This window comes from Seriola dumerili, unplaced genomic scaffold (genome assembly GCF_002260705.1).
Source record: "Seriola dumerili isolate Sdu_G_001 unplaced genomic scaffold, Sdu_1.0 BDQW01000193.1, whole genome shotgun sequence".
Classification (NCBI taxonomy): domain Eukaryota; kingdom Metazoa; phylum Chordata; class Actinopteri; order Carangiformes; family Carangidae; genus Seriola; species Seriola dumerili.
Window position 1 is genome coordinate 1,652,426 of NW_019174448.1, and position 12,477 is coordinate 1,664,902.

Here is a 12,477-nt window from a genome sequence, read left to right on the forward strand (position 1 = left end):
GCCATCAGGGCCCCCCGACTTTGGAACGACCTGCCTGAGGAGATAAGGCGTGCAGAGTCTGTGACATCCTTTAAGTCACTTCTTAAAACTTGCTTTTACAGACTTGCTTTTATGTGATGTCGTCTTCTTATTGTCTTTCTATCGTCCTTTATTTTTATCTTATCATATCTTTTTATGACTCTTCTAATTGCTTTAGTTCCTTAACATCCTCAATTTCTTTGTAGTGCTTTTATTTCCTTTTACTGTTTTTATGGCTTTCATTTATCCTTATTATCTTATCTATTCTATCTCTTTACAAATATTTGTATTTGTTTTGATTGTATTTATTTCCTTTATTGCTTCTTCACCTTATTTTTATTGCACTGTTACTTACTGCTTTTACCCCTTTATGCCCTTATTTGTATTCATTCTTTTTATCTCATTCTGTTGCTTTATGTTATTTTAGTGCCTATACCCCATTTTATTATTCCTATCCCTTTTAATCGCTTACATCATCTTATACCTTACATTGGTCCTCCTGGTCTCAATTTATGTTGTTGGGTTTTTGTGTTGTTTGGGTTGCTTGCTTGGGCTCCTACGGGTTTATATGTCGCTGTTGTTGCACTTTGTAAACCCTTGTTTTTAAAGGTGCTATATAAATAAAGGAATTATCATTATCATTATCATTATCATTATCATTATCATTATCATTATCATTATTATTATTATTATTATTATTATTATTATTATTATTTACTAGGAATCAAGGATGAACTGATTAGATTTTGGTGGCAAAAGGTCAAAGGTCAAGGTCAGAGGAGGTGGAGGCAGACAACCGTGAAGCAGTAATTCTATTTTTTTTCTTTATTTAAATCCAGGGTTGAACCATAGATGTGATGTAATATCATTGTAAAGCCTTTGATGCCAATTTGTAATTTATGATTTTGTGTTATATAACAACAAATAAATCAACTATCCTTGACATGTAAAAACTCGTTTATGTCTTGGCTAAACTTCATTATTCGGATGAGCTGGTTCTTTTGATATTTTTCCATCAGCCACATCATCATCAGCCAAAACAGAAACTGAACTTTCTTACCCCACCGTGATTACACATGATTAGTGTTTTATGTTCTTTGCCTTAGGAGCAAAGGGAAGGGCACTGTGGAACAGAATTGTCAATTTAATGGAGCTTTTGCCAACGTTTATTCCGCAGACATGTTAACATGTTATATTTGGAAAGGCACATGTAATTAATATCATTATTATAACTATTTTGTGCAATGTCATGGGCATAGTATTGGCTTCCTGCAACTCTTAAATGAAAAGGACCCATCGTTTAAGTTATTAGCTACACTTATGCTTTTCCTACTGTAACAAAGCAAAATATCTGGTTTCATTGTTTGAAAGAAGCAGCAACATCTCTCTGCAACAGGATGCAACAGGCCCCGTTAGAAATATCTTTATTCTGAGCAATACGTGTGCTACATGGGAGCAGTCACATATTTAGGTTGAATGAACTTTTCCTCTAACACAGTTCAGTGAAAGCTGCGTCATGAAACTATCACAAAAAGATATGGTGTCAGTTGTGCTTCACATTGCTCCCTTGCTTAGTGAACCACTATACAGTGAAATGGATTTCAAGCCCTGATTTGAATCTAATCATGTGCTGCCTTGTGATACCAAAGCTGCTTCATAGTACATCTCCCACAGTTTGGTCGTCTATCATAAAAACTATCTGCAAAGTATCAAGAATAAACTCTGAAATGTATAAGCGGACTAACATTTGTAGATTTAGTATTGTCTCCATTGTCCAACACACCATGGACCCTTTTTACAGATGCATCAAAACATGCTTGGCAAAAGTGCTGCTGATAGATTAATTATGAGTAACTTTGATTTAGGTTGGCTATGGATGTGTTCATGTTGTCATGGTTTGCTATGGCAGACACCTTTTGTTAGTTTTGTTTGGACTTTTCTCACTTCCTGTTTTATTTTGTAATTGGTTTCCTTGTGTGTCTCTCAGCGTTTTTGCTTCCTGTCTTGGTCCTGTTTCTGTGTAGTGATTGTCTGCCCCACCCTAATGTGTTTCACCTGTGTGCAATCACCCTTGCCTCCCTTGTCTATATAGTCCTTGTGCTCCCCTTTGTCTGGGTCGGTTCGTCTGTTGTCTTTGTTGTCTCTGGGTTTGTCCTTAGCCTGTTCATGTCTGTTGATTTCTGGATTTTCCTTGATCTGTTCATCCATGGTTTTCCCTCAAGCTGCTCATGTCTGGTTGGTCTTCAGTCCGTTCATGTTGCCAGTTCTTGTCTCCTGTTGTCATCCCCTGTGGTTCCCTGTGTTTTGGCCTGTTGTTTAGGTGCCTGTGTTTCCCCCTGCTTCACCAGTGTTGTACACTCTTTAAGTTATTAAACCTTTCTGCACTGTCTCCCATGCGTTGGCTGCATTTGGGTCCAGCCTTACCCCTCAAACCCTGATAGTTGTGACACATGTCATATGGGATGGATGGATGGAAGAGATGGGAAAGATTTGTGAGTGTTTGTGTAATCGTGTGTGTATATATATATATATATATATGTATATATAGTATAGTTGTATGATTGCAGAGTTGGTCGTGTGAAGGTTAAAAATACTGTGCATTTGAAATATAAAAGGTTATCCACTACATTTGGGTTTAACTGCACTGATTGGCAGTCTTGGCTGATGTGATGTGTATTTGTTTGCTTTTTTAGGTATTTCTGTATTATTTAATGCCAAGTCTGATATTTTGGAGATGTTAAAGTTTGAAGTTTTTCAGTTGTAATTATGAAGTTGAAGCCCCTGAATGCAGCACAAGGCAAACTGAGGTGGGGTTTTTTTTTTTCCTCTGCATCGGCACAAGTCCAGGCTGGAGGCATTATGTTTTCGGGTTGGCCGTCTGGCACAAACATTGATTTGAACTAATTAGACTTCAGTGGTCAAAGGTCAAGGTCACGGTGATCTCACAAATGCAGTTTTTGCATTAAGAAATGTGATATGTCGGTAACGCCTTGAGGAAAAACATTCACCTGGACTCAAAGACAAACCGATTAGATTTTGGTGGACAAAGGTCAAAGGTCAGTGTGACTGCTTGTTTTAACCATTAATCAAGACTTCAAACACCAGTTATAACTAAATTGCACACAAATGGTTAATATTTGACATGATGCTGGATAAACAGGGATGTAACCTGAAACTAGTCTTAGTGGCAGAGGGATACAACCAAAGTGGTAATTCTAGTGTTTATGTTGTTTCTCGGCTCATGTCTAGGAATGACAGTGTTGGTTGATCCACTTTGGTCCAGACTGAAAAATTTCAGCAGCTGTGAAATTGATTGCACTGAAATTTGGCCCAGAAGAGGAATCCACCAAATTTTTCCTATTATTAAGCTATTTATCAGGTTATAAGAAAGACTGTTTGCCAAATGATTTATCCTTTTAATATGAATTAAAAAATTTTAAAAAATCAGTTTCCATTCTCATTTTTTTAAACCTACCTGCAAACCACCTGTGCATTTTCGCCTTGTGTTTCACCTTTGTTTTTTAATCTTGAAATTGAAATGCAGAAAACACAAAACTGTTTTTGCAATATTACTTGTGGTGGTATATTACTCACCACTTTTAAGGATAGGATCACAATTTTGTCCACACATTGAAAGCGCATTAGAAGTGGATCTTTTAATGGGCAGTATGAATAGGGGGGAATGATTACATCAATGTTCATGTGGGAACCTGACTGTTTTAAGATAGGCTTAAAAAACTATGAAGCAATCTCTTTTCCAACCTAACTGTGCACTTGACTTCCCATGTGGGAAATATAAACTCTTACTATAGGGGGAGAACAGACTAGAAATCAGCTAGAAGCAGAAGTGATTTGTAGTGAGCGTAATGAAAATGTAACTGCATCAGTAAACATCAGTCTAATTATAAATGCAATTTTTTGCTAATGCTATTTCTTTATTTGCTCGTGTTTGTTTGTTTGTGGGGAACGTGACAACTTTTGGATGGAGGGAACATGTCAAAATGGGTTTACACTGCAAACAATGAGCTTTAATTTGATGTGCGAGGCAAGGCGTTGGGCACCAGGTACATTCAACACTCTGCCGCCTTCTCTATCTCTCACTTCTCGCCCGCTCTGAATGATAGATGGGCAGCTTAGTGTGGCTCATATCTCTGGAGCAGGCCATCAGGACACCATGGCCATGTGCAATAATCCCTTCTTTCACTGGCACCCGGCTCAGCGTGGTATTACGTGCCCTTGAGTTGTCCTCTCTCTCTCTCACGCACACACATTAGCGCTCTGTCCCTCTACACACACTGTTCATCACTCAGCACTCAGAGAGGTCACAGAGGCTCCGTGTAACACACATACTCTTTTATGTGAATGAAATACGTGCATGTGCACTTGAGGGAAATGAACAGCATTTGTGCTGCTGAATCATGAGGCTAAATAGAGGAGGTGGAGTACACAGCAGAGGATTCAGCTTCATTCACAGGGAACAGTGCAAGAACATGTGCAGCAATGGCACTGTGGTGAAATATCACACAGAAGGCTTGTCTGTGTGACGTGTGAAAAGACTGTCTGCAAAAAAGAAACAATTTCATCAGCTAGTTTGTAGCTACTGGCTCAGTGATTCATATTTCAGCTTTATTACAGGTATGACAGTTAGATGAGTCTTGAAGGTCATTCTTTGTTACATGTTCTCTGTTGATCCCATGTTCAGGCTTTCACCAAAGGCTTTATTGGAAGTCCAGCTGCACTTTGTTTACTCATTTTTCAATGGAAATCAAGATTGCAAAACTGAGTAGATTCCCAGCGTTGATGCAGCTGTTCTTGCATGTTGGCCATTTTCCTTCCTCTTATGGTTTTTTGAAGTCAATACAGACGTATTCCTCAAAGATGTTTTTGAGCTTTTTTCGTATGTTAAGGCAAAGTCAGCATTTTTATTTGAACACAATGCTATGTCCTTCAGAGCTGTGTTGCTTAAGTATCACTTCATATGACGACTGAGGGGGTTACTTAAAAGTCATCAGGTTTTGTTCCCACTGCACACAGATTTGCTTGTATAGATGTTCACTGCAATTGAATTGCTTTGGAGTGATTATAAAAGCTAGCTGATACACGATGGGTGATTCTGCACCTCACAATTTACGCCACTGCCAAAGTCTGGTGCAGGAGGTAGCAGGATGGACAGTAAGGGTTGGGTTACCCTCGGTCAGAACTAGTTCATACAACAGTTGTCCAGCAACTCCAGCTGTCCCAGTAAGTCGGATATTAGAAGTGTTTACACCTGATCCAAATGGCCATGCACAAGGCAGAAGGGAGGAAGGTAACACATTTAGCAAGTGGTTTACAACACACTATATATTGTAGTTCTGAATGGATATGGCTACATGTGTTTGCACCCAGAAGAGGCCCACAGGGTAAGGAATGATGATATAGTGTTGAATGACAATAAAGTAAAACAGAATTGTAATAATATAAAATTTTGAGCATCAAACACATTCTGAGGATTTTTTATGCTCCAATTTGACCCTTTTCTGCATTAATTCATGGTGTGAATGTCTTTAAACACAAAATTCACGCACCAGGTGACAGTTCAAAATATATATAATGCAGTAACATGCATGTGCTGCTGTGTTTTTTTGACTGTCTTTGGACTGCTGCTGCACAGCTAATGCTGGATTAGCTTGTCTGCTAAAATGTCCTCATATCAGACTTGCTCCTCCTTTTCCCTTCTGGCTCCTCCAGGGTTAAACCCTGTGCCACTGTTGGATGAGATCACACTGTTGTATGAGCTCATGGTTCACATGCATATTTTAGGAGTTAAAAAAAAGACCTGCCACTGTTGAAATCATTGCTACATATATGAGTAACGTTATAGCTGCTATGATTTGCACATATTCTAAAGGTTAAGGGGGGTATCCCCCACACCCCGCCTATGATTGCAGCTGAAGACTCTTAATAATTGTGTGTTACTTATCTTTTGTGATGAGTCAGGGTCATACTAGTACTAAGAAATACTTTGTGTGTCATCACCTGAAATTTTCCTTCCGTGCAGAACAAAGGAAGAGTAACAGCAGACTCACTACCCTGACATTTTTTATCTTGAATCATCTTTCCTCTATCTGGGGTTTGACAAATTGCAAACAGCTGGGTAACTTTCCATACCTCTAAAATAAAACAGTACACTGCAACCCGCCCTGTCAAGCCTTTCACATATTGCCCTGTTGACCTACACCACGTAGGCAAAGTATTTTTAGGTTTCAGGCAAACCTCGAAGGATACACCAGCCTTGAGTCACTCCTGCTTCCTGGATATTTATTTTAATGTATATGTAGTGGTGGTTGCTGTATCTGACCCTGTTAGATTGTCAGGTGGGTGAAGCATTGGAGAAGAGAAGCCTTTATTCAGGGTGGTCTTGATTAGGGGAACATACATGTTAAATTAGAATTAGAATAAATCAAATCAAAATTATTGCATGAATTTGTGCAGTGGTTACATTTATTCAAGTCAGTTTTAGCACATTACATAAGCACATTATTATAATTCCAACTCAGATCTTTTATTGCAAACAGTTTTTTATAGGCCTACACACATTCTATGTTTTAATGATTTTTAACTTGTAATTTTTTCTGTTGGTGGAAGTACATTTCAATTTTATGCCACTTTATACTTTACTAGTAGTAGTTTTTACTTCAATACATTTATTTAACAGCTTCAGTTTCTCCTAACTTACAAACATACATACAAAACATGTGACCAACTTTTAACTTATTATGCATTATCATAAATTATAAATAATCTTTTAGAACACGGCTTGATAATTCAAAACTCTGATATGGGCCATTGTGCATAATGAGCATTTTTACTCTGAATACGTTTACACAACTTGTTGATTATACTCAGCTCTTATCTATTATATCTCCTTTTTTCCCCTTTTTACCAGCCATGACAGTTGGTGTTGGTATTGATTTCACCAGTGTGGTTGTGGAGACACCTACTGCAGCAGGAACTACCACAGAGACGGTTTTCAGGACTTTGGCAGGTGTTTTAATGTCTTTGTCACTGCAGCAGTTTCACAACTGTGCAAGATACACCCATGACGGCTTATTAGTCATGTAATAATTAAGTACTGAGTTGGACCATCAACTTGTTGATGGGCATTACAGCTGGTGTGATCGCAGTGCAAGATGGTTTCTAGTAAGAACACAATATAACTTTAGTTTTTAACCTTTGAACTTGTGTCTTTGCTAAAGATGAGCTTTAAAATGTTTTATTAGATGTAGCATGTTAAAATTGTGTTTATCTTGTTGATCAACCTGCCAATCACCCATCCTAAGAAGTAACTTATCATCCTCCTCCAGTGGTGGAATGTAACTAAGTAATTTTGCTGAAATATTGAGGTACTATGAGGGAAAAGTACTTTCTGCTCCACTCCGTTAAATTCAACTGTATCAGTAATGTGTGATGCTGATATCTTAGGTATTAAATTTACATGCCGACTTATGTAAACCTTTTTACTCTGAGTGACACGTTGTTGTTGATACACCCTGTGAAGCAGATTCTAAAGAGGCGTGAAAAGCACTGAAAACACTGCGCTTGTGTAAATCATCGTTGCAAAGAAGGATGTCCAAAGAAAAGAAATAAATACCTCTGGAAAAAATCAAGTGCATCATAGGATTTTTATTTTATCAGACTACTTTGACAATTACTCAAATGCTGTGCTTAGGTAAGACATGGTACTTAACTTGAATATTTCCATTTCATATTACTTTACTTCTTGTCGACTACATTTATCTGACAAGTTTTAGTTCCTGGTTAGTTTTTAGATCAAGATTTTACATCAGAAAACATGTTCAGCTTATAAGATACAACACACTGTTAATGTGTTGTATTAATATCTTGAGGCTCTTTGTCATTCACATGAAACAAGCAAAGATGAGAGTGAAGTCTGAAAAATAAAAACAGACTCCTGCAGCGCAACTTCTGTTTTCCTCTCCCATCAATCACCTCTCGACCCCTGAGATGAACTCACCCCACCTCCAGCAGGTAGAACAGGGAGAATGCTCAGGGGTCATTTTTATACATAAAAAGTAGTTTTACTTTTGATATATAAAGTGCATTTTGCTCAAAATACCTTTATTAAAGAGGGACTTACTTACTTTGTTCTGCTCATACTTTTACCACTGTTACCTGCAGGGAGTTAAGAGCTAGTATGTGATACAATTTATGTCAGTTGCTTACTTAATAATGTGGAAATATGAATAATCATAAAGATGTTGTAAGATAATTATGGAACTGGGAAAACATGTAGGGACCTGTTGCAAAATAAAGCTACTGAATCAGTTACTTCCCATCGCACTGTTACCGACCATTACTTGCTATACAGCTGAAATCATGTCAATTAATCTACAAGTTAATTGACAGAATCTGCAATATATATATATATAATTGATTTATCATTTGAGCCATTTTAAGCAAAAATTCAGACTCCAGCTTCTTAAATTGCAAATATTTGCTTGTTTTTTTTAGTGTAATACGACAGTAAACTGATTATCTGTGGAATATGAAGAGGTCACCTTGAACTTTTTTTGTATTTTATGGATAATCAATTAATTGGAAAAATAATCTGCAGATCAATCAATAAGGAAAATAATTGTAACATAAACTGATACATAAAAGAAATAACTGTAAATAAACAGTGACCTGCACCTAGAGGGCGTAGAAAAAGACCACACTTCTCCTGAGCAAAAACCTTTTTTATTTCTCGTTGAAAGGAACTTGGTAGAATATTACAGCAGAACACACATGACTGAAACAGCTGCCATTTCACGTAACACAGTACAGGAAGAAGGATGTAGTTCAATCTCATGTGTAATATTATATATAGTATAGTCATATCAATAGAAAAGAAAAAAACTATTGCTCCCAGATGTTTTTTTTTCATATGGCATTTCTCTGCTGTGTTGAAGTGGGTAAAGTAAAATTCAACGAGAGGTTTACACACCAAAGGAAGTGGGACAATGAAAGTGACATTTCCCAAAGCATGGGAACTTTGTGGCTTTTTTATTAGGCTGAGAAGTAAACTTTAAACTTTTTTTCCATTACAATATAGAAATAAAACTTGAAACCGCTCTCAAAAATGGATAAATACCATCATACAGCAATCAGAGTACGCAAAAGAAAAGAACACAAGGCAGCTCCGCGTAAGAGCAAGCATGCAAAAATGATCATATTTTAAAAAGGAGCATTAAAGACAAAATGTTGATGATTGCAGATGTTTATGTTCGCGTCGTATGGCAACTGATGGAAAGCCAATTTATGACAAAACATGGTAAAATGGGTGGACTAAAACGAGGGGACAACTCGATGCTCTGTAAAGTGAACTGGAGTGCTGAGTGTTTGCTGACAAACTACTTCAATGAAGTTGTTTCTAGAAATTGCTATAACATACTGTGTTATCAATTTGTTGTACTCTTTTTAATTTCCTCTAAGGAATAAAAGAAATGTTAGGAAAAAAGCAGGTATGAAATATCACCCTGGACAGTTGCATCCAAGTTTAGTGTTTTAAATAAGCCACTTTAGGCAGCATTATCTAATAAATGTCTCATATTTCTAAGACATATTTCAATATATCTCTTTTGAAAAATAATTCTATCTATACTTGATCTTTTTAGTAAGTAAATCTCTTCCAGTATATATTTTTTTTTCTTTTTTTTTCTTTAGGTATAGCACCCCACTGAGGGTTTTTGTTTTCCAAAAGCACCTAATTTTTCTTACAATCAGACTGAATATTACTTCAGTCATTAATGGTCTGAGTTCAGGATTAAAGGATCCAAATGGTGCACCTAAAATAAGTCAACAAGGTCAGTTCCCTTGAGACCATAGCTCAAGCCCGGCAATATTAAGCTTTAACTTGAAATATCATGACCAGTGCTAGAGGCCTGAGCTCACCACATCCCCTTTGACCAAAAGGTCACTGGGGTCAAATGTGGCCCTGCATCACGAGAAACGTCATCAGTTGCCACAGACGTCTCAACTGCAGCGACTAGCTGACCAAATCTGCACCCAGAACCTCTTGAGGATGATGCACAGGCACAGGTAATGCTGATATACCCCGAAATACGGATGGGACTTGCCAGCCCTGAAACACAACAAGCCACGTGTGAGCAGGCCTCGCCACACTTCAGCTATTGGAGCAGGAGGTGAGCAGCACCTGAGGGATGCCCAGGAAGGAGGAAAGGAGGGGATGAAGGAGGAGGGGGAGGTCATTTGGACTCATTTGGATTGTCCAGGGAATCCAAATAAGTCATGTGCTTGTAACAGATCACCTTATGGGACCTCGCTGGGCTGAGAGGATGTCCTGGGTTGCCAGGGATGCCCCCTATAGCTGAGACCGTGGCTCTGGGTGTTGTGGGTCTGTCTGGGCAAGCCGTTTGTTACAGGTCACTTCAGACAACAACACACACAGCCATGGTGAGTGATGCAGACACTCTGTTTCACTCCCACTCCGCATCTGCTGGTTTGAGTATGTCACACGTTTCACACTTCCTTAATATCATCACAAAGACTACAGGTCAGCACCAGGTGAGCTCTTACTGTAGGATATCAACCAGGAAGTGAGACTGGTAACCTACTGCTGCATGTGTCTTGAGCACTGTCAAACTTAATTTGCTGGGCTACATGTGTGAGGTTATCAAATGGACAATCAATATATATGTCTATATATATCTATATATATAGATATATATATATAGTTAGATATTTTTTATCAATGGGGAATCTCATACAGGAGCTGATTACTGCAGTCCGCACTCATTTAGCTATAACATCCACCTAAACTTTAGGACATGATTCTCTTATATAGACAGTAATTTCTCAGTCAAATATACTTTTTATTTTACTCCGTTGTTTTAGCATTTTAAAGTTCGATTCGTCATGCACAGAATAGTCGTTCCTCTCCCTCTGTTTCTCTGTTTATCTCCAGACTTTGCATCATGTTGTCAGCTTCATCACGAGTAGCCACCTCTCTATCAATCGTCGTCCACGTCGTCGCCCTCCGACTCCTCTCCGGCTCTCCTCTCATACATCTTATCGCGGTGCCGCTCCTGGATCTCTTTCATTTCCTCGGCATAGCGGCTGAACGCTCCCCCAAACTTGCTCCACGCCTTGAAGGGGATTGTTATAGAGTTTCTATAACTGGGCTTCACTTCGCTCACCCGTAAGAAAACTCCGTACTTGTTGGATCCCACGTCAAAGAAGAACCGCTTGGAGTCCACCATGATCGAGGTGCCCTCCGGGAGCTCGCTATAACCCCCGGCCCCTCCGCCGCCGGCCAGCTCCTCTTCATCTCCTCCGTAGTCGTCTATCAACTTGGCCAAAGCGTCGCGGAACTCTATTAAGCCCTGGGCCGGGAGTGCGATGGTTTGTCCGGCCTGCAGGCCAGCCCCGGGAATGCCACCTACTCCGACTCCGAAACCGGGGCCTCGGTTGACGGTCTGCCGGATCCGGAGAAACCGACCCCGTTGGTTCTCCTTAAGGTCGAGGTAGTATTTTCGGTTCTCACGCACCAAGAACTCGCTCTTCAAGGCCCGTCTAGGCCCGGTGTCATCCCCACCGGATGACTGAGCGATCTGCTCAGGGGTGCTAGGCCCAAGCTGGGCGTAGTGCTCTATGAAATCCCCAAGGTAGTCGCGGAACTCTGCCGCAACTGACATAGAGAGGGTCAGCCGACTTTTTGAGCCCCCGGCGCCGACCTCGGCGATTTTGATGAACCGGCCTTTAGCGTTCTGCTTCACATCAAGGTAGAAGCGTTTGTTCTGAATGTCCAACCGCTTCGAGGCCAGCTCCTGGGTCTCCGGTTCCCGCTGGTAATGTTGGAACCCGCCGCCTCCTCCCCCTCCGCCGCCGCTGCCGCTGCCGCCGCCGCCACCGCGCTCACTGCCACTGTCCCCATCCGCCATCTTCGCCACCAGCAGCCCGCTTCTCTGCGTATCTTTGACCCCCACTCCCCCCCTCGCCTTGCACACCGAGCTCGCGGAGGAAACCGGACGCCGATTGCTGGGTTCCGATTGGCCGCTGCTGCTGCCATTCACAACATCAGATAGAAGGCTTAATTTTCATTCGCCAATTCCCTGCCTATCAACAAAACGTAACCACCTTCTGGGTGACATTCGAGTATATATATAGTATTTACAATATATAACGGCTCTTAGTGTAGGTATTGACGTATGCCTAACCTATATCTCCACCGGAGGATTCGTCCTTTGCTGGATTTAATGTTGGCATAACTAGTGTCTTGATACAGTCAGTTCAAAACTATTAGTATTTGGAGAAGTTGTGAGTGCCCTTATGCTGAAATTAAAGAGTTAATCCAGAAAGCGGCCTCCTGATTATGTATTTTGTACATTTTTGGGATGGATGCCCCTGGAAGGACACTCCACACAAACACACACACACACACACACACACACACAC

At 40.0% G+C, this 12,477-nt stretch overlaps 1 protein-coding gene across 1 annotated transcript; it reads right to left on the reverse strand.

Moving 5' to 3' along the window:
* Positions 1-8,744: 8,744 nt before the first annotated feature.
* LOC111228001 (transcriptional activator protein Pur-beta) lies at positions 8,745-11,994 on the reverse strand. Its single transcript, XM_022753767.1, has one exon. It carries the CDS (start codon positions 11,961-11,963, stop codon positions 11,034-11,036), a length of 930 nt encoding a protein of 309 aa, XP_022609488.1. The 5' UTR covers positions 11,964-11,994; the 3' UTR covers positions 8,745-11,033.
* Between the last annotated feature and the right edge of the window lie 483 nt (positions 11,995-12,477).

Coding starts and splice junctions, on each gene's coding strand:
- LOC111228001 (XM_022753767.1), bottom strand. CDS start 11,963: ATGGCGGATGGGGACAGTGGCAGTGAGCGCGGTGGCGGCGGCGGCAGC.